Genomic DNA, 27,525 nt, shown 5'->3' with positions numbered 1-27,525 from the left:
TGTTGGCTGATGGACACCATATCAGAATTCGAAGACGGAACATGAAAATAATTGTCTACAAAAAGAGTTCTCAGACAAATGGCTCTCATATTAAAGAGGGCACAGAACCAGCAACGAGAGACATCGTGGTCTGGGCCTAAACAAGTGATGCAGTAACAATGAAAGTCTCAGTGTGGGATCTGCTTTCCACAGGTGAGACAATTGTTAACTTTTTTGGACATTGGTTAGAACAAGAAAAAAGCGTCCCCAATGGGGTACTTAGCTTTAGACGTTTTCTTTTGAAATTCAACTTCTGATAGTGACCGACTGGCACTCGTGCGAACTGCTTCTGCTATAGGCTCCACGGCAAGAAAGACTGATGTAATGACGTCGGCTGCCTTGCTTTATAGCACTGATGACCTGACGTCAGACTACAGGCGACGGCAGCCGGCACACAAAGACATTGACTCTGGTATTCGGGCCGACCGAGGGCTACCACAGCAGGGATAACCCACAGGTGATGACTGCAACAGTGAAACATGAAGAAAATCAATATTTCTTACTTAGTTCATGTCCTTGCAAAATTACATCTGAACCAATAAAACTGAAGTAGTAACCAGTACAAGGTAGTTAGCATTTAATGAGAAACCTCTTCCATTGTAATTCTACCTGACATAAATGAAAATAGACACTTACAAAAGGTCAACTTCCACAAAGTAGGGACAACTGAAAGTATACACACACACACACTCACACACTCACACACTCACACACTCACACACTCACACACAAACACACACACACACACACACACACACACACACACACACACACACACACACACACACACACTTGATCACAATATGCATGTTTTTCTCTCAGTTCCACCATATTTTTCCTTCTTTCATACACTGAATCAAAGTTGATGTTCTGGACCACAAATGTAACTTTTAAAGTAGGTCATGTGTTCTGTTGTTATCATGAGATAAAGTACCTAAAACAACTGATCTAAGAGAGACAACTGCTCATGTATAACAATGAACAAAAATGAAATGAAAACGGTTTCCAGACTTACCTTGATTAAGAAAGTTAATAGCTTTCATACATGCATATTCTTCATTGCTGACCTTTAGCTGGTTGAACTTTCGAAAGAGGTAGATCAAGCGCTCCATCACTTCCATTCCTTCTTCGCTAAATCTAAGAAAATTTTAAACAACAGCAACATCTTCAGCATACCTGTCAATCTGTTTTTTATTCTAGATTAGTTCAAAATCCTTAATTAGCACTTCTGACTCCATGCTTGCTTGATTTGTTCAGATAATTAAGTGACAAACAGCCACAGTGTACTGCAATTCAAAGTCAGAGGCTGCTCATGTTTGCTCAAAATCAAAATCTAAGGGAGTCCAATAAAATCCTGAAAAAGTGTTATGGTTTCCCAATATATAAGGGATTTAGAAGGTACAGGATAAAGGTTAAAAATACTCTCCTTTTTTCACTTTCTTAACATAAAAATCAAGAATGACATTTCAAGTAAGGGATTGAGGAAACCTGGAAAAAGACCTACTGTATGCAAGAAATTGATTCCATCTTGACCCAGAAGGAACACGTGTTAAGGTGCTGAGCTGAAAAGGCAGAGTTCAATGACAATACCTTGAAGCTAATCTGAAAGAAGCGGGAACCACAAAAAAGCATACTGATGATGATGATGGAGAAGCTATGGCTTTTTTCTAGTAAGGAATCATTTCAAACTGTTTCATGCGGGTTTTTTTGTCACTTACATGATATACCACAGTACTCAGAAATGGGCTGGATCAATGAGGCAGAGGTATGGGGTTTAGACACACCCTTTTGAATTAGCTGGGTTGCAAAAAGTACAGTTGTGTACACTTACCATAAATGTAGATGTTCGAGTGCATTTACTGTTGCAGTCATCACACTTGGGTTATCTGCCTGCAGGTAGCCCTCAGTCGGCCCAAATACCAGAGTCTTGGGATTTCTGCTTCGGATTCTATCGCTTCTTCCATGATGTCAGGTCGTCAGGGGTATAAAACAGGCAGCCGGTGCCATTACATCAGTTTTTCTTGCCCTAGATGTCAAGAGACCCCAAATAGGAAGCTAGTATATGGTGTGGAACACCACCAGTAAAAAGTAAATACCCCTGCTATAAAAAATGGCCATATAGAGGATAGGTAGAAAGGACAGAGAAGAACAGGGGGCTGGAGGGAGGGAAACCAGGACTGCAACAGTGAATACACTCGAAAATCTACAGGCACACAACTGTACTATGTTCTTCATGTTTCACTGTTGCAGTCATCACACCTGGGTTGATTCCCAAAGTTGAGGAAGGGTGGAGGCATTTAAGAGGAGTTAGGGCTGGCTAGCAGGCCTTGTAAGACTGCTGTAGCAAATCCAGCTTTGGATTTAGAAAAAAATAATAAGTGGTAATGCTTGGTGAAGGTGTGTACAGAACTCCAGGTTGCAGCTTCCAGAACGTACCTGGTACGGACTCCCCTGAGAAATGCTGTAGAGGTGGAAGTAGCCCTAGTGGAATGTGTTCTGATCCCCTGTGGGGTAGGTTTTCCATGGTGCTTGTAGCAGAAATGGATACAGTGTGCTATCCATTTGGAAATGGTTTGCTTTGAAATGGCCTTGCCCTCTGCCCTTGTAGCAAAGCTGACTAACAGTTGGTCAGATTTTCTGAAAGGTTTAGTCCTGTCAAGGTAGACAAACAAAAAAAAACAGGACCGGCATACAAGGCACCTTGAAAATAAATTTATTGATTGAGGTTCTTGAAAAACAGACTGGTTTCGGCAAATTTTTAACAAAGCCTTCTTCAGTGTTTAAAAAACAACAAAAAAGAACCTGTATTTAAATACTCAAGTGAGTCATGTGCTTAATTCCATATGCTCATTCAGACCTGGCTTAAAGAGCCCACCAAGTTTAATGATCCATTTTTTCTCCATTGAATTTAATAAATTATGCCAACCTGATTTGTTATGCCTGGATCTTCTAATTTTATCAATAATGGTAAAACTAAAAGTAGCCTTTGGATGTACCAAGGAATGTTTATATAAAGCATCGGTGTCTCTCTTGTGTCTGATATCACTAAAGTGCTCAGAGTTTCGAAGCTTCAAGGGTCTGGAGGTTTGGCCAATATAGAATGCAGGACATGTGCATTTGGCCATATAAATGACCCAATCTGAGGAACAGTTAGCAAGAAATGTTATATTGAATACTTGGGGGGTGTTTTGACTGCTGAAACTGGTGGTTTTGAGTATAATGTTACAATAGATACAGTGTCCACAAGGGAAGCAACCAATTAATTGATCCCCTGATAATGTGGTCTGGATACTTTTGGTACCTTTCTTCTCAAGATGTTTAAAGTGATTAAAAAAGGCAGATAGATTTTTGCCTTTCCGAAAGGAAAATGAACATCTGTCTCCAAGAATGTCCTGAAGTCTAGGTTCACATGTTAATATGTTCCAATTATGTTGAACAATTTGCATCAATATGTTGGTATTCCGACCATATGTGGTGATAAATCTAGGTGTTACTGAAGGTGATTTGTGTCTAGTTTTATAATGAAGCAATTCAGTGCGTTCCATCTGGTCAACTGTGTATTTGGTATGTAATAGTTGACCCATTTTATACCCACGGTCATGGAATCTATGTACTAAATCATCTCTGAAGTGTCTATAAGTGTGCTGATCAGAACAAATGCGTTTAATGCGCATAAACTGTGATTTGGGAATGTTTTTGCAGATGTGAGGAGGATGAAAGCTGGTTGCATGGAGAAGTGAATTATTTTGGGGGAATTTACGATGAATTTCTGTAGTCAGCGTATGATCAGATGCACAGCAAACCAATACATCTAAGAAGATAATTTTATCTCTATCATAGCTGACAGAAAATTCAATCCCCCATTTATTTTCGTTCAAATAGGAAACAAATTCCGAAAGGTATTCTTTATTCGCTCTCCATACCAACCGGCAGTCATCCAAATATCTGCGCCAAATGTCCATTTCAACCATGTAAATGTTATGAGAGTTGTCGTAAATAACCTGTTCTTCAAAGTATGCCATGAACAAATCGGCATATATGGGTGCAAAAGATGCACCCATAGCTGTCCCCTTGGTTTGTAAATAGCATTTGTCTTTGTAAAAAAACACATTTTTTGTCAAAACATGTTCTGTTAAACACAATAAAAGGGTGTTGAAACCTGGCTTGTATATTTCAGTTTTGTTGAGCCAGTATTCCAACGCCTCTAGGCCAGCCCAATGTGGTATGTTGGTATATAATGATTTTACATTCAATGTGCAAAGTAACCAGTCGGGCTCAAGCTGTGTATCAGAGATAATCTGTAAAACTTCCATGGTATCTTGAATTCTAGAATGGACACATTGTAAAAGGGGCTTAAGAAATCTGGTAAGGAATAGAGATAATGGTTCTGTTAATGAATTTCTACCTGAAACAATGGGTCTGCTGGGTGGGTGTTGAAGGTCCTTGTGTATTTTAGGTAGGAAATAAATGTATTGTGGACAAGGGTTGGCAATGGTGAGTTGATGCTGTGCGTTTTGAGTGATGATACCTTCTGCAACAGCTAAACTAAGGAAAGAATCAATCTGTTCCTTGAATACTGGTGCTGGATCAATGGTGAGTTCAGAGTAATAGCATGCGTTGGATAATTGGTTCAGTGCTTCATGATCATATTGTAATGTATCCTGAATCACTATAGAACCACCTTTGTCAGCACCAATTATGACTAGATTGTGATTGTTTGCCAATGTGTTGATATTTTCCATGCAAATTTTGGACACATTATTAGGTAATGTTGGAATTGATCTAAACTGAAAATGTAGATCTTTGATAATGGCTTGTTGAAACATGTAAACTTGGTGATTCATGGGTGGCATAAACGAAGACATATGGTATTTAAATTCATCAGAGATCTTTGGTTCTTGTTCCTGGAAAAATAGTTTAAGGTTAAGATTTCTACAAAATGAAACTATCTTGAACAAAACTTTCTTCAGGAACAAAAAAAAACAGGGATGAATGATAATCCTTTATTAAGAATGTCAATTTCAGAGGAGGAGAGGACATGTGATGAAATATTAGTAATGTTTACAGTGGTTGTTTGGTCACAAACATCTCTAATAGCGTTTCCATGTTGTCCACATCTTTTAATGTTTCCTGCCCCCCCCTCCTACGTGTAAATCCTGTGAGGTGACAGAATTTCTTCTATTGGATACTGGTGAGCCTGTGGCACCCCCTGAATCAGTGTCAAGACATGAGGATGAATATTCATCAGCTGAAGTGTCAGTATAGTTATATGTGCCTTTCTTAAGGATAGATTTAGTCAGTTTCCTCTTGGGATAGGTACGATTCGAAGGAGAAAATCGTACGTTTGTTTTTGTTTGTAAAATTGAAGGGATCCCCTCTGGTATAATCATCTAAATCCCTTTGGAACTTTTTCTTTTTCCTATCCTTAAGCTGTGATTCCAATGTCATAAGTTCCTTGCTTATGTTCTTGATACTATTTGTATATATGGTCTGACCCTCAAATTGCTTGGCTTTATCACTAAGAGAAGAAATGGATTTAATTTCTTGTTCAATGACTATTATGGAAATTTGCTAGTACTTCAACAAATTTCAGGGTTGTCTCTTGTTGAATTTCATTCCACTGTTTCAATAGAAAATCATCAGGGGAATTAACCAATGGTTAGATGCATCGTAACCCTCGTGGAGTGATGCCTTTGAGTAAATATGCACGAAAAAATTTGTAATGCCAAACGTTATTTCTCAAAGATCTCATATGTTTGTTAAGATTTGAAAAAATGTTTACACAATTTTCATCAAGGCCTGTGTTGCCAAGGTCATCCAACTTTTCACCAAGGGGACCAATTCCAAAAACAGAAAGATCGTCTCTGTCAGAAGACAGCCAATTTATTAAATGATGCAATTCCATGTTTAAATATATTAATAAAGACCGCTGTCCAAAATAATACCAAAGTTAAATAGACCTGAGCCAGTTCAGCATAGGATCAATAAGCAGCAGACCAATATAATATTATAGCTGACATAAGTAAATGTGAAAATATTCCCAAAGGGACTATTCACCTGGATTGGGTCTATTGCCGGTCCTGTCTGAACCAATAAGCCTTAGGTCCGAAGCATCATATGGCTCCTTACTCAAAATGATAGTTGGAGTAATATTTGACAACAGGCTGAAAAAACTAGATCTAAAATCTTACTGATGATAATCTTAAATAGATTGAAAGGCCCGTAATGTGGAACTGTATTAAAAAAAAAAAATCCTAATTAATGCATAATTTGTGTTAAGTATTGTAGTATTAGGCCAAGTGTACAATAGCTCAAACTAATATGGAATGAAAATCTAAAAAAATAATAGAAAAATGTGTAGAAATTGATTCTGATGCTATAGAGTCATACAACAATAAAACAATCCCGATGTAGTAGTTCAAAAAAAGTGAGGCCAAGCAAAAGTGACGGTCATCAGAAACCGTATATAAATGGTTTGATATTAACAAATATCTAACAGCAAGATTGTCCACTATTGAGCCCAAAAAAAAAACTTAATGGGACTAATATTGACATTAATGCTGAGCTTACTATTAAAACAAGAAAAGAACATAAAAGCAAGGCGTGACAAGAATGTATAGGAAACCAATGAATATGCCATCAAAAATCATATTAATAAGGACTCACACCACTTCCATATCAAAGAAGGTGGAAACAACACCTATTACTTGAATTGCTATAAAGAAATATCACACCTGGTGTTAAACACAATCGTGATTTGTATATCTTGTATGAGCCCTAGTAACAAAACAAAGGCATAAATGTATTGTTGCCAACTATAAGACACCCAGCTTCCCAGATCATCACTTTTGGATAGAAATAAGCCATCTACCTAATATGTTAAAAATACTAAAGACATCAGTTCAAATAATATGAATGTTGAAATATAATGTGAACTAAGCACAGCTTATCATAACAATAGTGAAAAACACAAATGCCATATAACTAAAGATACAAAGCACCACCAACTAGATGAATACCCATTGTCAATAAAAAACATGTAAATTTTAAGCTTCAGTTATGGGTGTTACCCAAGAAAATGCAATTATTGAAAACACCCTATGAATATAAACTGAGCTCAACGTATGTTGAGTAAAAAGTCAAATATTAACCTTACCTAGCTAAGAGTATAGCCAAATATCAATATTTGGGTTGTAATGCCGAAGCACATAAACTATAAAAAATGTGGTGACCAAGAAAATAACATATAAACCACTATAGGCAGTTGTATATTGGTATACATCCAGAAATGTGCTTCAGTATAGCAAAGACCCTTGAAGCTTCGAATCTCTGAGCACTTTAGTGATATCAGACACAAGAGAGACAACAATGCTTTATATAAACATTCTTTGGTACATCCAAAGGCTACTTTTAGTTTTACCATTATTGATAAAATCAGAAGATCCAGGCATAACAAATCAGGTTGGCATAATTTATTAAATTCAATGGAGAAAAAATGGATCATTAAACTTGGTGGGCTCTTTAAGCCAGGTCTGAATGAGCATATGTAATTAAGCACATGACTCACTTGAGTATTTAAATACAGGTTCTTTTTTGTTGTTTTTTAAACACTGAAGAAGGCTTTGTTAAATATTTGCCGAAACCAGTCTGTTTTTCAAGAACCTCAATCAATAAATTTATTTTCAAGGTGCCTTGTATGCTGGTCCTGTTTTCTTTTTGTTGGAATATTTTGCTCTTTGGGACCCTGCAGCTGCCTCACTCGCAGAGGTTGTACTATTTGGAGTTTCCTGTCAAGGTAGAACCTGAGCTGTCTGTGCATATCCAAGGAGTGCAGGATCCTCTCTCCTTTATTTTGAAGATTAGGGAAGAAGGTTGGCAAATGGGTGGCTTGGTTTAGAGCTACACTGGAGACCACCTTAGGCATAAAGGACGGGTTAGTCCTGAGGGAAACCCTGTCAGCATGGAAAACAATGAAGGGTTCCACAGCCATTAGTGCCGGTAACTCAGACACTCTTCTAGCTGAGGTTATGGCTAAAAGTCAAGGCTGTTTACTAAGAAAGGAATTTTAACTCTGCTGAAGCTGCAGGTTCAAAAGGGGGGAGCGTGAGCTTTTCCAGTGCAAAGTTAAGATCCCAGGCAGGGATGGGTGCTCTCCTAGGGGGCCTTAAATTGTAAGCCCCTCTCAGAAACTGTCTGATGAGAGTGTGAGAGAATAGAGGTGGCTCAGTATTATAATGAGCGGAGATGGCAGAGGCATGAATCTTAATGGAGGAGAAGGATAGGCCTCTGTGGAGTAGCTCTGCTAGGTAATCAAGGATTTCAGGTAAGCAGGGCACAGTTGTGTCCTTTCCTTGAGACTGACTCCAAGAGCAATATCTTTTCCACTTTTCAGCATAGGATTTATTAGTACTAGGCCTTTTGGCCTCATGAATGATGTCAAGTACCTGCTTGCTGAGGGTTGCTGGTGGAATATTCAGGAGATAAGCCAGGCTGCAAGGTTTAGGGTTTGCAGCTGTGGATGCAAAATCTGTCCCTCCTACTGAAACAGCAGGGAAGGTGTCTGATGAAGGTGACAGGGTGGCACTGTTGTCAAACTGTGTAAAAGTGGGTACCAGTGCTGGTGTGGCCAGTCTGGTGCAATAAGAATTGCCCTTGGGCTGTCCTGACCGATCTTGAGTAGTACCTTTGAGAGGAGGGGCAGAGGGGGAAAGGTATAAATTGAGAGGTTTTCCCATTTGAAGGATAGAGCATCCACTTTCCATGCTTGGCTGTGGGGAGTTCTGGTGCAAAATTTGTGCAATTGATGGTTCTGGGGGAAGCAAAGAGGTCCACCTCTGGTGTCCCCCACCTGTGGATTAGAAGCTTGAATGAGTTGGGTTCCAGTTTCCACTTGTGGGGGTCCATTAGATTTTTGCTTAAGTCTGCCAGTGAATTTTGTTTGCCTGGCAGGAATTGAGCTTGCAGGTGCACTTGATTGCTCAAGGCTGTGTTCCACAGAGCCATGGCTAACCTGCAGAGTGGGTAGGAATGAGTTCCCCTTTGCTTGTTTATGTACCACATAACTGTGGTGTTGTCTGTCTTTATCAAGAGTTGTCCTGGAAGGATAAGGTATTTGAAGGCTGTCAGTGCATTCTGTACAGCTAACGCTTCTTTTTGATTAATATGCAGGTGCATTTGTCTTGGGCTCCATTTGCCTTGAATGCATTTGCCTGCCATGTGAGCCCCTCATGCATAGTCTGATGCATCTGTTGTCAGGGTTTGGGCGGCAGGGGGTTGAGTGAAAGAGTCCCTCGTTGTGGTAGCAGGCTTCTGCCCACCAAAGGAACTTTGTTCTCTGGCAAGGAATGATAGGAATCATGGTTTCCAGGTCCTGGGAATGTTGACACCAGAGATTTTTTAAGTATCATTGAAGTTTCCTCATATGCAGTCTGCATACAGAATTAGCAGAATGCATGAGGCCATGAAACCCAGGGCTGGCAGTATTTTCCTTGCAGATAGCTGGGTTTTGTTGGCCATTAGTTTGAAATAGTTTGTCTAATGGACCTGCTTTTCTGGAGTGAGGAATGCCATCAGGGAAGTTGTGTTCAAGCTTGCTCCCAGGAATACAACTTGTTGGCTGGGCACCAGTTGTGATTTTGTTTTGTTGATGGTGTATCCCAGTGAAGTTAGACGTCTTTTTACAAGTGCCAGGTGCTGAAGTAGCAATTCATGACTGGCCGCCTGAATCAGGCAATCATCCAAGTATGGGTAGATTTGAATATTTCTCTGCCTGCAGTATGCAGTGACTGGAGCCAGGCATTTTGTGAATACTCTGGGCGCAGTAGATAAGTCAAAGGGAAGTGCAGAGAACTGATAGTGCATAGTGCCTGCCCTGAAACGTAACTATTTCCTGCAAGACTCCCTTATGGGGATGTGCAGATAAGCTTCTTTCCAGTCTAGGGTGACTAACCAGGCATCCTTGGCTAGCATAGGAAGAAGCTGTTGCAGTGTAAGCATTTTGAATTTTGGGACCACCAGAAAGGTGTTGAGAATTGATAGATCCAAGATAGGGTGCCAAGAGCTCTATTTTTTGGGCACCAGGAACAGTCTGGAGTAGAAACCCTGTCCCCTTTGTTCTACTGGCACAGGTTGAATAGCCCCTATATGGAGAAGGGAAAGTACTTGCTTTTGAGCCTCTGCCCACTGGTTTGGAGGGAGGCTGGAAACCCGCTTGGTGTTGGCAGTGAGTGGAAGTAGAATCTGTATCCCTGGGATACAATGTTTAGAACCCATTGGTCCTAAGTAATGGACATCCAGTCTTTTGCATGAAGGGAGTGTTTTCCTCCTAGGGGCGCAAGTACTTGGGCATGGCTGGGAAGGATAATTGGAAAGTCATTGTGAACTTTTTCCATAAAGGGGTGGCTTACCACTCCATGGCTTTGAGGTGGAAATGCTCCATTGTTTAGATCTCTGCATACCCTGAGACTGTAGTCTTTGTGGTCTGTTTTCCCTGGGTTTGGACTGAGAAGGCCTGAGAGAGACTGGAAAGGACCAGTTTTTTGAAGGCCAATGCCTACTGAATCTAGGTAGATGTACCTGTAAGAAATCTTTGAAAGTCTGCATAGATTTTGCTTTTTTTTCCATCTTTTTAAGAACTACTACTGCTTTAGTGCCAAACAAATGCTCCTGATTTAATGGAGCATCTAGTAATTTTGCTTTGACATGGTCAGGCAAGACTTGTTCCTTTAGCCAAGCATGCCTTCTCAGTACAGACCCAGTGACAGAAGCCCTGCAAGATGCTTCTAGGGCATCAAACCCACACTGCAAAGTATGTTTACTAATTTGGTTTTCAGATTACTAATTTGGTTTGCAGAATGCATTAACTCTTGTAAATCTTTATGTTCTGCACAATCTGGAAGTAACACCATTTTTTGTTTAATTAGTTGCATAATATGTTGCTGGTACTTCAACATGTGAAGCTGGCAATTTAAAGCCCTGATGGTAAGAGTTGCAGAGGCATATACCTTCTTACCCCATCTGTCTAAAGCTCTAGAATCCCTGTCTGAAGGGGTAGAGTTTTTGGCTGTAGTAGCCTTAATGCTTTTAAGCCCCTGGGAAATGGTCTCTGGATCCGCAGTAGGATTATTAAAGAGAAATTTGTGAGAGTCAGGTACTCTGTAGTACCTGTCAGGTTTTCTAGACGCTGGTGGTAAAGTGTCAGGAGTAAGAATGGACTCCAAGAAGACATCATCTACAAAATCCAGGGCAGGGGGTATAGCTAGAGGCTTGTGCTGAGGCAAATCTAAAAATTCCCTGAGTCTCTTTCTGGACTGAGTTAGTCCTGGCATTCCCAGTGGAAATGCTTTCTTAAGGTATGCAAGGTTTCACCAAAAGAAAAATCTTCTGGAGGGGAGGCAGAGGGAATGGATTCCTCTGCATCTGAATCCTCATAGGTAGACAAGGGTATGTCCTGGTAATCAGAAGGGTCAGAGTCATCAGACTCCTGGTCTGTAGAATCAGAAGGAAATTCAGTTCTTTGTCTTTTGGCAGGGGAAGGCTGGCTTCCCCTAATTAGGGTAATAAGGTCTTCAGCTATTCTAAGCATTTGTTTTTGTGGTATGGGAGCTTGAGCATGCACTTTGGAAGTCAGTTTTCTAGGCGTAGTGTGAACTCTGGGCCTAAGAAACTTGAGAGTTTTAGTAGGCAATGAGGTTGTCAGTTTAATATGAATATCGGTAGGTCGGAATACACCCTAAGAAGCCGGTGCCTGCACAGCGACTCCGGACCCATCCACGGTAGAGACATCTGCAGGTTCCATAGTCGGAGAAGCATCTCGCGGCATACTGGACTCTGAATGGGTCTCAGGCAGAGACCTGCCAATCTGTAGAAGTGGGCATCAGGGGTGCAAAGGTGTCTCACTGAGTACCGGCGGACTGGTAACTAGCTTAACTGAAGCGTCGTCTGCAATTTTTGACCTATGGTCTGTCTCTGTCTTTGTGCTTTTTTGGAAGATCGGTAGTCGGATGGCTTACCGAAGCCATTTCAGAATACGGAGGATGAGAGTGAAAGAATTTAGCTACAAAAATAGCCCGACAATGAATGGTTCGGGCGTTAAACAAGGCACAAAACCGACCGCTAGGGATGTAGTCATCTGGGCCTAAACAGGTGACACAGTAAGAACGAAAATCTCTGTGAGGCATTTGCTTTCCACAGGCAAGACAATTGTTAATTTTTTCTGACATCGGTTACAGCAAGAAAAAAAAATCCCCAACGGGGCACTTAGCTTTAGAAGACTTCATGTCTGAAACTCGGAAAAAACAAAAATTTCAGGTAGCGGCCGACCGGCACTTGTGAACTGCTTCTGCTTCGGGCTCTCTCTTGGCAAGAAAGACTGATGTAATGGCATCGGCTGCATATTTTATACCCTTGACTACCTGACGTCATGGAAGGGGTGACAGTATCCGATGCAGAAATCCCAAGACTCTGGTATTTGGGCCAACTGAGGGCTACTTGCAGGCAGATAACCCAAGTGTGATGACTGCAACAGTAAAACACGAAGAACATCACTCTAAACATAAGAGCCCTACCTTTAACTACTACATACTTATAAAATATAAGTTAAAAACTTGCGTTTAATTTTACCGTAAATGCAAATTTAGGTTATAAAACATAAAATATAACAAATAAAGAAAACTGTGCACCTACATAAACATCAATCCTTAAAATATAATCATTAAACAAATCTTCATTTTATCTAGTGAGGGACTTTAGTTTTAAGAGGAGAGCTATGGTCACACTATCATACAGGCCCGGCCATTTATTCGAATTCAACATAAGTTGCCAGACCAACTCTTATTTCTCTAGTACTGTGGACCAAGAACCACCTAGTGGGTTTTCTTCAACTTTTTCTAAAATTACAGATTTAAATCAGTGGTCATTATGTTCACTAAGTTGCATTCAATGTCACTGACATTTGCAACTGCATGAGTGACATATAATTTTGAACTGTTTTCTTGGTTTCTTGCTTTTGGGTATTATTTTTGGTTCATAGGTACTTACTAGGCTACTGACCCATGAGAATTTTTAGAAGCATAGTCATACATTCCCATAAAGTTTTTAGCCCCCATATCTTAATTACAGACAACTCAAAGGCAAGCAGAACATTTGCACATTGGTCTTATCCATGACGGAGAAAGGTGCTAAACCAGGGGTGAATGTGCATTTACTCATTCATACAAACAATGAGGTCACCTGTCCTCTTTTTGAACTGCTTTCTGCACAATGGCAACAAATTCAGGAAAAGGCCATGAATTTTGTGCTTCATCTCTATAAACTATGCAATATTCACAACCATGCAAAAGTCAAGGCCAAACAGCTGACATGAACATTTAATGCATTTGATGGAAATAGGCCATCATTCTGGCTAGGTGTGCTGGGTTGACAGCACCCCCGACTACAGATTTTCTCCATTTTGTCCACCAAACACCTAAAATGCAAACCTGGGACTATAATTGAAACTATAAAACTACAGGGCTTATACTATTTCTGTTTTACTTTTGGAGTTTTTATTCTTATACTTTAAATGCATTCCCACTTCTGCTAGTTAATAAGATAGTCATTTGAGTACTTTCTTATCAGTGTTTTAATATATACTTGATTCAAAAAACATAGCATGATCATTTGTGACATCTGTTGCATAACAGTTAGAGTTGCTGTTGCACACAGGGTTATTCAGAAACAAATAGACTACATTATGTGTTACAGTGTGGTCAGCAGTGATTTGCGTCAGCCCTGGAAATCCTACACAAGTACCATGACACAATGCTGCATCATTTAGAAGAACATATTTAGCTTCCATGGAGAGCAGAAGAGGGAACTACCACTGTGCAGGCGATCTACAGTATAGCCTGTTTCTCTGAGGTCCTTAGGCCACTGACACACCTACATTGCTGTTGTCCTGTATATCAGAAAGAAGGGCTTCCATTCAAACTGCAAGATGGGTGTGCAGTGAACATGGTATTTTATACAATGTGTCTGTCTGTCTCATCCATTCAGTTTCCATGATTCCCACATCTAGCTCATGTGTGACTTGTAACAGGTTTTTTTTTTTTTTTTTGAGAGGTGACATTCAACAGAGTAATTTAGTTGGTAACTGAACACACTGCCAGCCACACACCATGTTACTCTGGTCCTATGAATGTAGATAGCATGAAATTAGGAGGGGTTTGGTGTTCTGTGTTGTAAGTTTTGCTGGATATACTTTGGAGCTGTCGTTGATGCCTCTCATCCACAGCCATCAGATCATGGTGCATACGGCATAAAGCATCACACTGTCACAGATGTGGGACATTTTTAACAATGTCTTAATACTGTTATGTAACATGGTTCCCTGAATGTTGCTACACTTGTAACTCACAGCACACTGCTTGATATACCTGTGGCAGAAGCACAGGAAGAGGAGAAGGCAAGTGAGGATCTGCTAGGAGGAACTGGTTGCAGTTGACGCTTGTGCAAGGCACAGGCAGGTGTTGCAACACATTCTGGCACTGGCAGGAAACGGTGCTGTCTGGTCCACAAACATGGACTGTAACAAGACAAACATAGAACAAAACTTAACACCCAGGTTATGTATTACAGTGCAGTGACTGGCCATGCTATTCATCAGACATTACCACACTCACATCAGCCAAAGATGCAGGCACGGTCAAGGGGGTGTCTACATACCTAAGGGGTTGTGGATTGTCAAGGATCAACTCCTACAGTGATGGTGTAGAGTTTCCAAGGATGGAACTCTGCAGGGCAACATGATACACCTAGCTAATTTCAGGTCTGGAAGAAGCTGATCTAGGTGAGAGAGCAGCACATTGGGCATGCACAGGAATGTTGCTCTAACTTCAGCCGAGGTGCTCTGGTAGAAGGATGCCATTCACCACTCCATGTACAAGTGAGCGGTCTAGCACAGAAATGCAGGCAGTGCAGCCAAGATGAGTGTCAGCTGCCGTCAAGGGTGCTACTGGCTAAATATGGAGGCCACACTGGAGCCAGATGAGTGTTGATCACATCCAAAAGAGCAAACATGGCCAGAAGTGGAGGCAGCCATGGGCAGTGTGAAGCATCTGCCATCTGTATTAGCCTGGTGTGCTCTCCTGCAGTATGCAGCCATTCCCAAGCACAGCCATAACAGATGGCTCTCCACAGCCAAATGGATGTACTAATGGGTGCCAAGTGGGCTGTCACTGCACCTCAATAGCAAGTCTGCTCTAGGTTTCTATATATGGTGTCATTCTGCCTGCAGTGAAGAATGTCCCACAGTCCCTGCAGTGGTTGATGGTCTTCACACAGAAGAAACATCACACTGAGCAGCTGTGACATGGTCTGATTACTGACCGTCTGTATTTAAATCACAAACCTTTATGTCAGCTAACTTTTGACGAGGATAACAGCCAGGTCAGTAAATGTTCTGGTGTCATGGCACTGATGGCTATCCCCATGCCTCCCCCAATGTCACATGTGCACACTTAAGGAGTTGTGTAGTCTTCTGATGCTGCCTGCCATGGTGTCAACTCCATATCAGAGTTGGGGCTGGCACAGAAATGAAGACCAATGTTAAACACAGACGACACCAGAGGTTTATCCTGGACCTCTGCAGTCCCCTTAGCTACAGGAGAGAGAGGTGTGTCCACCATTGTTGGCACTGCTGACAGTGCAATGATGTTCGCAGACTGTGCCAAGTGCATGGTGCCATCAATGTCAGCCTATTGAGAACCGTTGATAGATGTGCCAACTTGTTGTGCTAGACATTCTAGCAGTGGAACCCAAGAATGCATACAATTTACACACAGAAAACATAAGCATGGTAAACTAGCACATACATACCTTGTAATGCAGGCTGTCTCCATTCCAGTCCTGATGTCCCTGGTGGACATAAATGCAGATGGGTCTGAGTAAACCATGCAGAAGTACAAGTCAATGTCATACAGAAATGCCATGTGCCATTAGTTACCTGGGGCACTCCCTACAGACACTAGTGCAGTCATACCTTGGGGTGCAGGCTGCCTATGTTACAGATTTAAATGCTAACATGTATGGCTGCATACACCATGCAGATGTTCTAGGCAATGCCATACAGGAAAAGCATGTGCTACCACTCCCCAGGTGTACCCCTTACTAACAACTCAGGTAGTCATTTCTTTCCCTGCTCTCATATTCAATCCAATTCCAGATATGAGGGTGCTCTGTCACCACTGAGGAACAACAGTAATTCTCTGGTGTCTGTGAGAAAAGGCTGTGTTGGGGGTCTGACCTAGAGTGAAACCTGTTTCTGGCTATTGTCTGATCCTTTTGCCTTAGCAAGCAAGAACATGTCAGCAGTTTTGCAATGCACCTGTACTATTACTCAAGTACTGCCTCCTTCTGCATTGATGCTCTGCTCAAGTCTCTGCTACAAATAGTCACAAAAGGCTGTCTCTGCTTTACCCTTGTCAAGGATATGCTTGCCATATGGTCTTTGGGCCTACAATATCACTTCAATTTTTTGGTACCATGATAGGCAAGATACACTTGTGGGTACATATGTGAATCAGTGTGGGTAAACGTGACAAGTCCATGCGAGTCAACACCCCCCCCCCCCACTATACCCAGCACCCCTGTGATGGTCACATCTTTGTGCACTGGTGTAAGTTAACTGCTGTGTCACTGTGTGGCAGCTGTGGGCATCTGAGCCAGGTGCACTGTCTCTTGCCCCTGTACAAACAGTACAGTGTGCTCCTGGTGTACAGAAGGCCCAGTGTTTCCTACAGCCTGTCATGTTATCTGTGTACATATGCAACAGTCTGTGCACAACTACATGTCAGGACTGTTACTAAGCCTGCCTCTTTGAGCTGTGATCACAATCCTGGCATCATTACCAGTTTTCCCCTCAGCTACCACTTCCAAATATGGCAGTATTCTCGGATATCCATTACCCTCAGTTTCTCTTTACTATGCTGCCTCCCACAAAACGATTACCTTGTTTATTTCATAATAAAATGGGGCTCATATTACAGCTACTGTGCAAAATGAAAGGACTTCATGGGAATGTTTCAGAGCTGCACCAAAAATGCAATCTATTATCTCCCCTGGTTCTGTGCGCACGTGGGCTTTAAATCACATAAGATGTTCATGCATGGGGAGCCTGGCCACACTATCTAGCTAATGACTGTGGTCAGCATGCTACAAACCTGCCAGTCATATTCATACATGAATGTCATGTAGGGTGTGTGCACCTGTGGACCCTACCCACTCTAATTTTCCTCTCCCTGGTTCTATTGCTCATGTACGTCACGCTACCACAGAAGGCCACTCTGCTACTGTGCCACCTGTCGATGCTCATCACATGGTCTCTGTGATATGACATGTGCCCTGGGTGCCATTTTAGCTCCTGGCCTTGATTGGCAAGTGGCTATGGCCTCAAAAAAAGTCAGAATCTGTCACGGCTCTCCTGCCTACTGCATGGTGTAAGGAATGCTACACCTGTCACACATACAGCATAGGGTGTTCCTGCTGGGGTACTAGGTCCTATATAACTCTATATATCTATATCTGTCTAGCTACACACACACACACACACACACACACACATATATATATATACACATACACATATATATATATATATATATATATATATATATATATATATATAGACAGATATAGGTCTACATTTGTATATAGGTCATCTATAACCAACTGATTTTTGCTCATAAAATCCTTCACCAACTTGATAAAACCCCCACCCTCTAAAATGTAATATTTCCACACTCAAAGAATAGATCACTCCGCTCAAGTAATAAATTACTATTAAAGGTAACAAAAGCCAATAATGCACCTGGTGATTCCCTTTTCTCCAACTTCATATCTAAAAATGGAATTCTCCGACCAACGATATAGTATCTCATTCTTCCTTAACAAAGTTTAAACAATTGCTAAAAACTCATCTGGTAGATGCATAACTATACTCCAGTACCAGCCCTGGTTAATTCATCCTCAGTTTCTGTAGCTATATAACCCACTTGCATCAACTAAATTACCAAACTACTAACCTCAGTATTAGGCGAGTGATTTCTCATCTCGTTGTTTATTCTGCAATCCTATATATCAAGACTAAGAATTTCCAGTGCATAATGTATCTCAAACCTAGACTTAGTGTGTAAAACTACAACAGGACTTTTATCATATCACTTACAGGTAAGTCTGTGTATTGTGTTGCTACCAAAAAAAAAAAAATCTTTGCCATGTGTTATCTCTGACTGCAAATTATTTAACTCTCAAACTGAATTTTTCTGTATATACTGTACCTGTATTTCATCAACTAGATTTACTGTTACACTTTCTGTATCACTGTACTGTACATTGTATGTTGTATGTTATTTTATATTTTATTTTTTCAAACTGTAATTTGAACTGTATTTGTATCTTGTATGTGGAGCTTTTCTCCCAGGGCCTCTGCTGAAAAAGAACGTGTACAGTTGGGACTCTTCAGGTTACCAAATGTAAAATAAACTAATAAAATAAATATATTAATTGGATGCCTGGCACACATTTGCCAGGGTGATACCACTGACATTACCCACTCTGTCAAGCAATGGCAGTCTAAATATTCTGACATGAGGTGTGCCAACCAGACCTGCTCTGCAAGTGACAGATGTTAGGGAGAGAAAGCCCCAATAATACAGTAAGCAGACTGTTTTTGCTGGGTCACTGGCACCTACAGTTATAAATGCCTTCTGTTATTGAGGATAAGCTGTGCTTATTATTGTTTGTGTTCTGCTTTGAAGCACTGGTATTAACATATAACTGCACTCAGCCAGTGTACATCAGCAATGAGAATTTTTTTTTTCATTTTATATACAGCTTTTGTTTAGTTGTTTATTTGCATTGTATATTATTTTTCCTTCAGTTACTATGCCACTACACTAGTACCACTTAACGCCTGCATTGGTGTATGTTATCTGCTGTAAAATAGTGTCCCACTGCTACTGTTATATGTTGATTTGTTGGCAGTTTTCTCCTCCCAGGTCCTATTTTAATAAACTGAATCCTTTTTAATTTTACTTTAGTTTTCCCCATTTATGTTCCTTTCCTGCAGGATCAGCTGTGGAGCAGGTCCAGGTGAGACAGCAGCCACCACACCCTAGACTGACCACAGTTCTGACAGCTGGATCCCTAGCAATCCCAAGGTCTGCTTCTGTGCAAGGTTACAAAGGTCATCTTTTGTGGCTCCATTCATGTTTCTCCAGTGGTGTGGTGGAGGCTCCTCATTGTAGAGTGATGTGAAGTGGTCCTCTTGGATCAATTAGTTTAAAGTTCAAGGACTTGGGAGGATCGAGGTAGACAGTACAGTTTTGTACCTACCATAAATGTAGATGTCCGAACAGGATAGCATCTGCAGTCCTAACAAATGGGTTGTCCTGTCGTCAGGCAGCCCTTCGGTCGGCCGGATTCCAAAGTCTGGGTCTGGCCTCGGCTGGTGTCGCACTTCACCCGACATCATCTCTGCTGGTCTTCGGGTATAAAGGCATCAGCCGATGCCATTTTCCTCAGTGTTTCTTGCCCCAGATGCCAGTTGCCCTCTTGGAAAGCTAAATTTTGGATAAATGCCAATGTTTCCAAAAAAGTAGAAGGCAAACACAAAAAATAAGCATGTAAGTACATATATACAAACAAATACACCATAAGAGATTCCCCCCCCCCCCCAGCTAGCTATTAGGAGGGTAAATACCCTAGGAGTAACACAGAGGGGAAGGAGGGTGGGTAATCCTGACTGCAGATGCTATCCTGTTCGGACATCTACATTTATGGTAGGTACAAAACTGTACTATGTCCTTCAAGGATGCATCTGCAGTCCTAACAAATGGGTGGAATACCATAGCCAAACTAAGGGAGGAGAAAAAAGAATTATGGTGTAGTTAGGATCCCTTGCAAAACAGCAGTGGCAAAGCCTGCTCGGGATCTAGAGTATAGAGGTAAGTTATAATGCTTGGCAAATGTATGCACGGAGGTCCAAGTAGCCGCCTCAATAATGTCCTTGGTAGCCACTCCTCGTAAGAAAGCTGTGGTAGTGGCTGTAGCCCTTGTAGAATGAGGCCTTATGTTCTGTGGAATTTGCTTTCCATGGTAGGAGTAACAGAATCTTATGCAATTTCCTATCCACTTGGAGATTGTCTGTTTGGAAATTGCTTTTCCTTCCCTTCCTGTTGCATAAGCTACTAGAAGCTGGTCAGTTTTTCTATTGTCCTTGGTTCTGTCCAGGTAGTAGCGTAACTGTCTGTGTACATCCAAGGTATGCAGCAGTCTTTCCCCCCTGTTCTGTGGATTGGGAAAGAAGGTAGGTAGGTGGATTGCCTGGTTTAGAGACACTCTGGATACCACCTTAGGCATAAATGTAGGATTAGTTCTCATGGACACTCTATCTTGATGGAAGATTAGGAAGGGTTGTACTGCCATTAAGGCCTGTAGTTCCGAAACCCTTCTTGCTGAAGAAATTGCCAGTAGGAAAGCAGTTTTCCAGGATAGGTGTTGAAGGTCTGCTGTTGCTGCTGGTTCGAATGGAGGTAGTGTCAATTTTTCTAGCACAAAGTTCAAGTCCCATGCTGGTAATGGTGGTTTCCTAGGAGGTTTTACATTCTTGATTCCTCTGAGGAACTGCCTGAGTAGAGGGTGTGAGAAGACAGGGGGATCGAAGCTGTATTCTGCAGAAATAGCTGATGCATGTATCTTGATGGAGGAATAGGACAGACCTGTATGGAGAAGCTCTGCCAAATACTCCAGGATGTTGGCAATATCTATCTTTGACACATCTTTTCCTCTTTCAGAACTCCAAATGACAAACCTTTTCCATTTTCCTGCATAGTTCCTTCTTGTTGAAGGTCTGCGGGCCTCAAGGATAATGTCTTTAACCCTTTGTGATAAATCTGGGTTAGTTGCTCTTATGTAATGTTCCAGGCAGTCAGTTGTAGAGTTTTCAGGCTTGGATGCATGATGTTGTAGTCACTTTGAGTTAACATCAAAGGAATCAGGGGTAGTGTCCACGTTCCTCCCCGAGACATGCTCCTCAGCAAAGGATACCAATGTTGTCTTGGCCAATTTGGAGCTATCAGAATTATCCTTGGACGTTCCTCTTTGATTTTCAGTAGTACCTTGTGCATCAAAGGAAGAGGTGGAAATGCATATGCTGTCAGGCCTTTCCAACTGAAGGATAGAGAGTCCACCTTCCAAGCCAGTGGGTGGTATGTCCTTGTGCAGAATTTCTTGATCTGGTGATTGAGTGGGGATGCGAATAGGTCTATTTGTGGCATTCCCCATTTTTTTGTGATGGCCTTGAAGATGTCGGGGTGTAGCATCCATTCGTGAGCATTCGAGGTAGTTCTGCTTAACATGTCTGCTAGGATGTTTTCTTTTCCCGGTACAAATATTGCCTGTAACTGAACGTTGTAGCTCAGAGCCATATTCCATAGGTCCAGAGCCATTCGACATAGGGGGTATGAATGAGTGCCTCCCTGTTTGTTGATGTACCACATGACTGTGGTGTTGTCTGTCCTTATCATTAATTGGCCTTCTTTGAGGAATGGTCTGAAATTCTGGATTGCTAGTTTTACTGCCAGCATTTCTTTTTGATTTATGTGCAGGTGCAGCTGATCTGGAGTCCATAATCCTTGAATGCATTTGTCCAGCATGTGGGCCCCCCAACCTAGGTCTGAGGCATCCGTTGTGATGGTTTGGCTTGCTTGAATGTTGTGGAAGGGCAAACCTGGGTTTGACTGGCATGCTTGAGCCCACCATAGGAACTCTTGTTTCAGGCATGGGATTAGTGGTATTTCGGTTTCTAAGCTGTGCCTGTGTTGAGACCATAAATTCTTTAGGTACCACTGTAGCTTTCTCATATGCAGTCTGGCATGGGGGACCAGGATTATGCATGATGCCATGAAGCCCAAGGCCTGCAGTACTTTCCTTGCTGTTAGTTTGTTCTGCTTTGTTAATGCCAAGAAGTAAAGAGGAAGATGTTCTTGTTTTTCTGCAGTTATGAATGCCATCTGTTTTACTGTGTCCAATTCTGCACCCAAGAATGTTCTTGTTTGGGATGGTATCAGTCTTGACTTTTTTAAACTGACTGTGTATCCCAGGGCTTGTAGTAAGCAAATGACTCTTTGTAAGTCTTGTGTCAGTTTGCTTTTGTTGTCCGCTTGTATCAGGCAGTCGTCCAGGTATGGATAAATTTGGATTCCCTGTAGCCTGCAATGAGCGATTACTGATGCCAGGCATTTTGTGAATACTCTGGGCGCAGTAGATAAGCCAAAGGGCAATGCTGAGAATTGATAATGCTCTGATCCTGCAAGAACTCTGAGGTATCTTCTGCAATTTGGTCGTATGGGGACGTGCAGGTATGCCTCCTTGAGATCTAGAGTTACCAGCCAACACTCCTTGCCCAGCATGGGAAGAAGTTGCTGTAGGGTCAGCATTTTGAATTTTGGAACAATGATGAATGTGTTTAAAGCGGACAGGTCGAGAATAGGTCTCCAACTTTTCTCTTTTCTTGGTACTAGGAAGAGTCTGGAATAAAATCCTTTGCCCTGTTCTGTAGGTGGCACCTTTTCCACAGCTCTCATCTTTGTTAATTGAGCTATCTGTTTTAGAGCTTCTGTTTTTTGATTTGGTGGTAGGTTTGGCATTCCTCTTTTTACTGGTAAGGTGTGGAAATGAAACCTGTAGCCTTGGTCTATAGTCTGCAAAATCCACTTGTCTCTTGTGATATAGTGCCAATTTTTTGAAAATAAGGCTAACTTTCCACCTAAGGGTGCTGCTATTTGTTCCCTGGAAGGCGGTGTCAGAGCCAAGTCACTGTGTGTGTCCTGTTGTAGTGGCAGTGGTTGTGTCTGTGCCTCGTTGGTTATTGCCTTGCCACTGGCGTCCTCTGTAGGCACCTCCTCTGGATTGATTTCTGCCTCTGGAACGCCTATTCCTGCCTCTCTGAGATTTAGAGGAGTCTGGAAAGGACCAATTTTTGGAAGGCCAGTTCCTGCTAAACCTTGGGGGCTGAACCTGTAAGAAATCTTTAACTGTTTGTACAGATTTTGCCTTCTCTTCCATTTTCTTCATTACTTGCTGGGCAGGAGAACCAAATAGACTGACCTTATCCATAGGAGCATCTAATAGTTTTGCTTTAACATGATCCGGCAAGACCTGTTCTTTCAACCATGCATGCCTTCTTAGAACTGTGCCAGTCATGGCTGATCTAAATGAAGCCTCCAGTGCATCATAGCCACATTTTAAGGAATGGTTACTAACCTGTTGGATGTTATTCACCATTTCTAAAACATATTTCTTATCTAAGGAATCATCAGAGGACAGTTTCTTAGTTAACTGATCAAGCATAAACTCTTGGTATTGGATCATATGAAACTGACAGTTCAAAGCTCTAGCTGAGAGAGTAGCAGAGGTGTATACTTTTTTACCCCATCTCTCTAAGAACCTGGATTCCCTTTCAGAAGGGAGAGGATTTTTCGCTGAGATCGAAGCTACTGCCTTAGGCCCCTGGGAGATAGTCTCAGGATCTGCAAGGGGAGCCTTGTATAGGTGGTGATGAGTGTCCGGTACCCTGTAAAACCTATCGGGCTTGGCAGGGGCTGGAGGTAAAGAATCAGGAGCAGTACAAACATCATTAAATGCATCATCCACAACAGGAAGAACTGGAGGTATAGCTAAGGGCCTATGTTGCGGTAAGTGTAGAAAGGTCCTAAGCCTTTTTCTTGAATCTGAGAAATCTTGTCCCTGCCATTGGAATTGCTCTCTCATGGCATGTAAGGTTTCTCCAAAGGAAAATTCCTCTGGTGGAGAGGCAGAGGGAATAGATTCTTCAGCATCGGAATCTTCATAAGTAGAAAAAGGAGCCTCTGGATGGTCTGTATTGTCTGAATCATCAGAAGAGTCATCTGAGGACACTGGCTCAGGGGGCTCTGCTCTAGGTCTCTTTTCTGGAGGTTGAGAGGCCCTGTCTGGGTGAGATTGGGATCCCCTTATTAAAGAGATGAAATCCTCTGCCAGAGTAAGCATTTGGGAACTGGAACTGGGCCTGTGAGAGGGGGGCTTAACAGGCACAGACTTAGCAGTTTTGGCTGCTTTAGCCCTGGCAAAGGCCTTTATAGACATGGCTGCAGGAGGCCTAGCAGCACCACGTGCTGGGGTAGAGACATCCAAAGGGATGGTGTCCGATAATTCTAGAGAAACCACATTAGTAGGCAAAACTTCAGAGGCCGATTCAACTAGGGTAGCAGGAGCCTCGGTAGTAGTCATGGATTCGGCTGAAGATTGACCCGTTTGCTCGGTTTCGGCCGAAACCGAGACACTCGCGTTTGCTTAACCGTTGTTTCGGCGAAACCGCGGACCGCGAGTGTCGGTCTTTTTCTTTGTGTTTCTTAACAATTTGAGAAGTCGGAGGATCCGACGGCATAATGTACGCAAAATCTGAGCCGAAAAACTGTTCAGCAAACTCCGACCGTCGCCTAAGCGTTCGTCGGTTGAAGGAAGCACAGGCTAAACAGGCTGCTACTTCGTGGTCTGGGCCTAAACAAGGTAAGCAGTAAGAGTGGAAATCTTTATGAGGTATTTGTTTCCCACAAGTTAAACAGTTATTCACTTTTTCTGACATCGGCTGAGGCAAGAAAGAGTCCCCAACGGGGTACTTAGCTTTTTAGAAGTCTTCGAAGTAGTATTCGGTAGTAGTAATCTCTGGATCTGACCGACCGGCACTTGCGAACAGCTTCTGCTTCGGGTGCCACGCGGCAAGAAAGACTGAGGAAAATGGCGTCGGCTGATGCCTTTATACCCGAAGACCAGCAGAGATGACGTTGGGTGAAGTGCGACACCAGCCAAGGCCAGACCCAGACTTTGGAATCCGGCCGACCGAAGGGCTGCCTGACGACAGGACAACCCATTTGTTAGGACTGCAGATGCATCCTTGAAGGACATCTGTGCTTTGATGCATCCTGCAGTGCATCTTCAAGTGACTGGTACAGTCATGAAGAAAAACCAGCCCCAGCCATTAAGCCACCAGATTTAAATTCTCCCCATGATGTCTGCCACTTGTGCATGTGCCTTCATTGTTGCCTCCTTTTGTGTCACTATCTCGCCTGTGAGTCTTTGTGTTATATGTTTATGTCTGCTCCTGCTGGCATGCCTAGACCCTCCTATCTAGCCACACTTTCTTTGTGCTACCTTCCCCCTCTGCTCTTCTTATAATAAACAAAAAAGGGCACCTATCTTACAAAAACAAACTAATAAATAAATAACCTTTTTTCCCCACCCCACATAACTCTTCCCTTCCCAATGTCCTTTTGTGTTTTTTCTTTGCTTGCTCTGCCTCCTTTCTGACTCTCCAATCAACCCCCCTTTTTTATACTACATTCATTTTGCACCTTTTCCTCTGTAGCCCTACATGGTCTCCCAGCTATGCTCATGTCACTTTGATACACTTGTGAATGCACATACCAGTGGATACTCTAAATGCATGCCAATATCTCTGGGCCACATGATCATACACAGGGTGGTCCACTAACTTTTCTGGCGAGCACATTTTTGCAAGGTTTCATTTTGCAGCAATATCCAGAGCATCTCAGCGGTATGGCTGGCATTTATGCATACATAGTCCTCTTTGGGCTGTGTTGCATGGATCATTTTCAAGCTATTTACCAATGTGTGTTCATATTATTTTTCTTTTTGAATACTGCCCCACCACAACCGGTGTTTGGTTTCAAGTTATGGAAAGGGTGTCCCTTATAAGCTGATTTACCATGCTCTCCCCATTTTTGCATGGGTTTATTCTTGGACCTGTGTTTTATGCACTCCAAATACATTTTGGTAGGTTGGTCATACTACACTATTCTTCACTATTTATGTAAGCAAGGCTGTAAAACTATGTCTGCTCTAAGGCAGAGTCATAACCCATATTGTTTACTTGGTTTCTGTGACACAACTATGAATTCAGTGAAAATTGTCGCACAAAATGGATGTATAGTCTTCATGTGCTTCTGACATCACAGTATCTTCTCAAATAGCATCTTATTAACCACCCCCCCCCCCATGTGCGCGAGTGCACACACACACACACACACACACACACACACACACACACACACACACACAGCTACCTAGTAGCTGAAAATATGAGACAATGAAGAGAACAGAAAGATTGTAGGAGAAATTATTTCTAAATATACCTTCAAGACTATGAAGTACACAGACAAAAAAATGCAACAAAATTTACTGTTTAGTATTGTGTAATGTCTGAGTGATCTTAGTAATTCAGAGTTGTGACTTAATAAAAGGCATCTGACTCATATAAAAAGTTACATCCTGATAGCCTAAAGAAATTAATAACCCAAGGCTGTAGTTGTCGTAGAAAAGTAAGGAGTACAGGGTTGCAATTCTTAACATTTTTTCTTGCTCTAGTGGTACTACAGGCTACTGCAGCTGCTAATCTGCAAATGCAGCCATTTTAAAGGACGAAGATTTAAGTCAGCCATACACAGCTTTAATTAATTCCATTTTACTGTAAACAATCTTTCGTCACTTATTTGCTTATTTCAAATGTGCTGGTCACTTTTTACTCAATGTGGTTAGATAAATCTCCTCCACAAGTTGCTATCTTTGTAGATTTTAAGCCAGTTCGGCCTCAAAATATACATTATCAGCACTAAAAACAAAATTATATTACATTCTATACATAATTTCTCCTACTCTGTTTACTATAACTATTATTAAAATTAAGATACTTATAGCAATTTTAAGTATGAAAGTTTCACACAGATCACAGATTTACATATGTGAAGGGTAGTTAGCATACCTCTCAAATGTCCAGATATTTGCCTCATATTTTTGGTCTGTTCATAAAATTTGTGGTTTTCTGGCAGTTCACTGAGGACTGAAGCCCCTAAATAATGACAAAATACTGACAGCCTTTTAAGCATCAGACTTCATATCCTTCAGAAAATGCATGCTAACACAAATGCTGTTATTCTAGCAACTCTGCATTTATAAGAACAGTATTTAAAATCTGTCCCTATTTTTGGTTCTTTGTCCCCCATTATTTTAGGCTTTGTCCAGATTTCTTGTGCTAAGAGGTTGAGAGATATGGTAACGTCTTCAACAAGCAGCAGAGAAGCTACTGAATCTTATTCTATTACCCATAATGATTTTATGCATTTATTTTAGCTGCATATCATCGTCATGTGCACGTCCTATTGCTCAGAAGTAACCACACACTTAGACCTGCTAAGTAACTTACACAGTCTGATGACGACACAAAAAGCAGAACTACTAAACCCAAGTCTGCAATAGGCAGCATACTAAAAATCCCGCCTCCCATGCTGCATTATTTATATAAAGTGCATGCCACATTCTGGAAATTTCAACTTATCTACAGGATGCAGCACATTACACCACCTTTCTCAATACGCAAATACTGCCAAACAGCAT

The 27,525-nt window shown here is 41.7% G+C and overlaps 1 protein-coding gene across 1 annotated transcript in view; it reads right to left on the bottom strand.

Moving 5' to 3' along the window:
- Positions 1–27,525, bottom strand: part of NR6A1 (nuclear receptor subfamily 6 group A member 1) — a 1,113,214-nt gene that overhangs the window by 201,802 nt on the left and 883,887 nt on the right. Inside the window, exon 7 of the mRNA XM_044058823.1 lies at positions 1,055–1,176. Coding sequence (XP_043914758.1) covers positions 1,055–1,176 — 122 coding nt within the window. The remainder of the gene's footprint in view (positions 1–1,054; positions 1,177–27,525) is intronic.

The sequence above is a fragment of the Protopterus annectens genome, chromosome 16.part0 (genome assembly GCF_019279795.1).
Source record: "Protopterus annectens isolate FY-2018-M chromosome 16.part0, PAN1.0, whole genome shotgun sequence".
In the NCBI taxonomy this organism is placed as follows: Eukaryota; Metazoa; Chordata; order Ceratodontiformes; family Protopteridae; genus Protopterus; species Protopterus annectens.
This window is presented reverse-complemented; position numbering and strand designations above follow the sequence as displayed.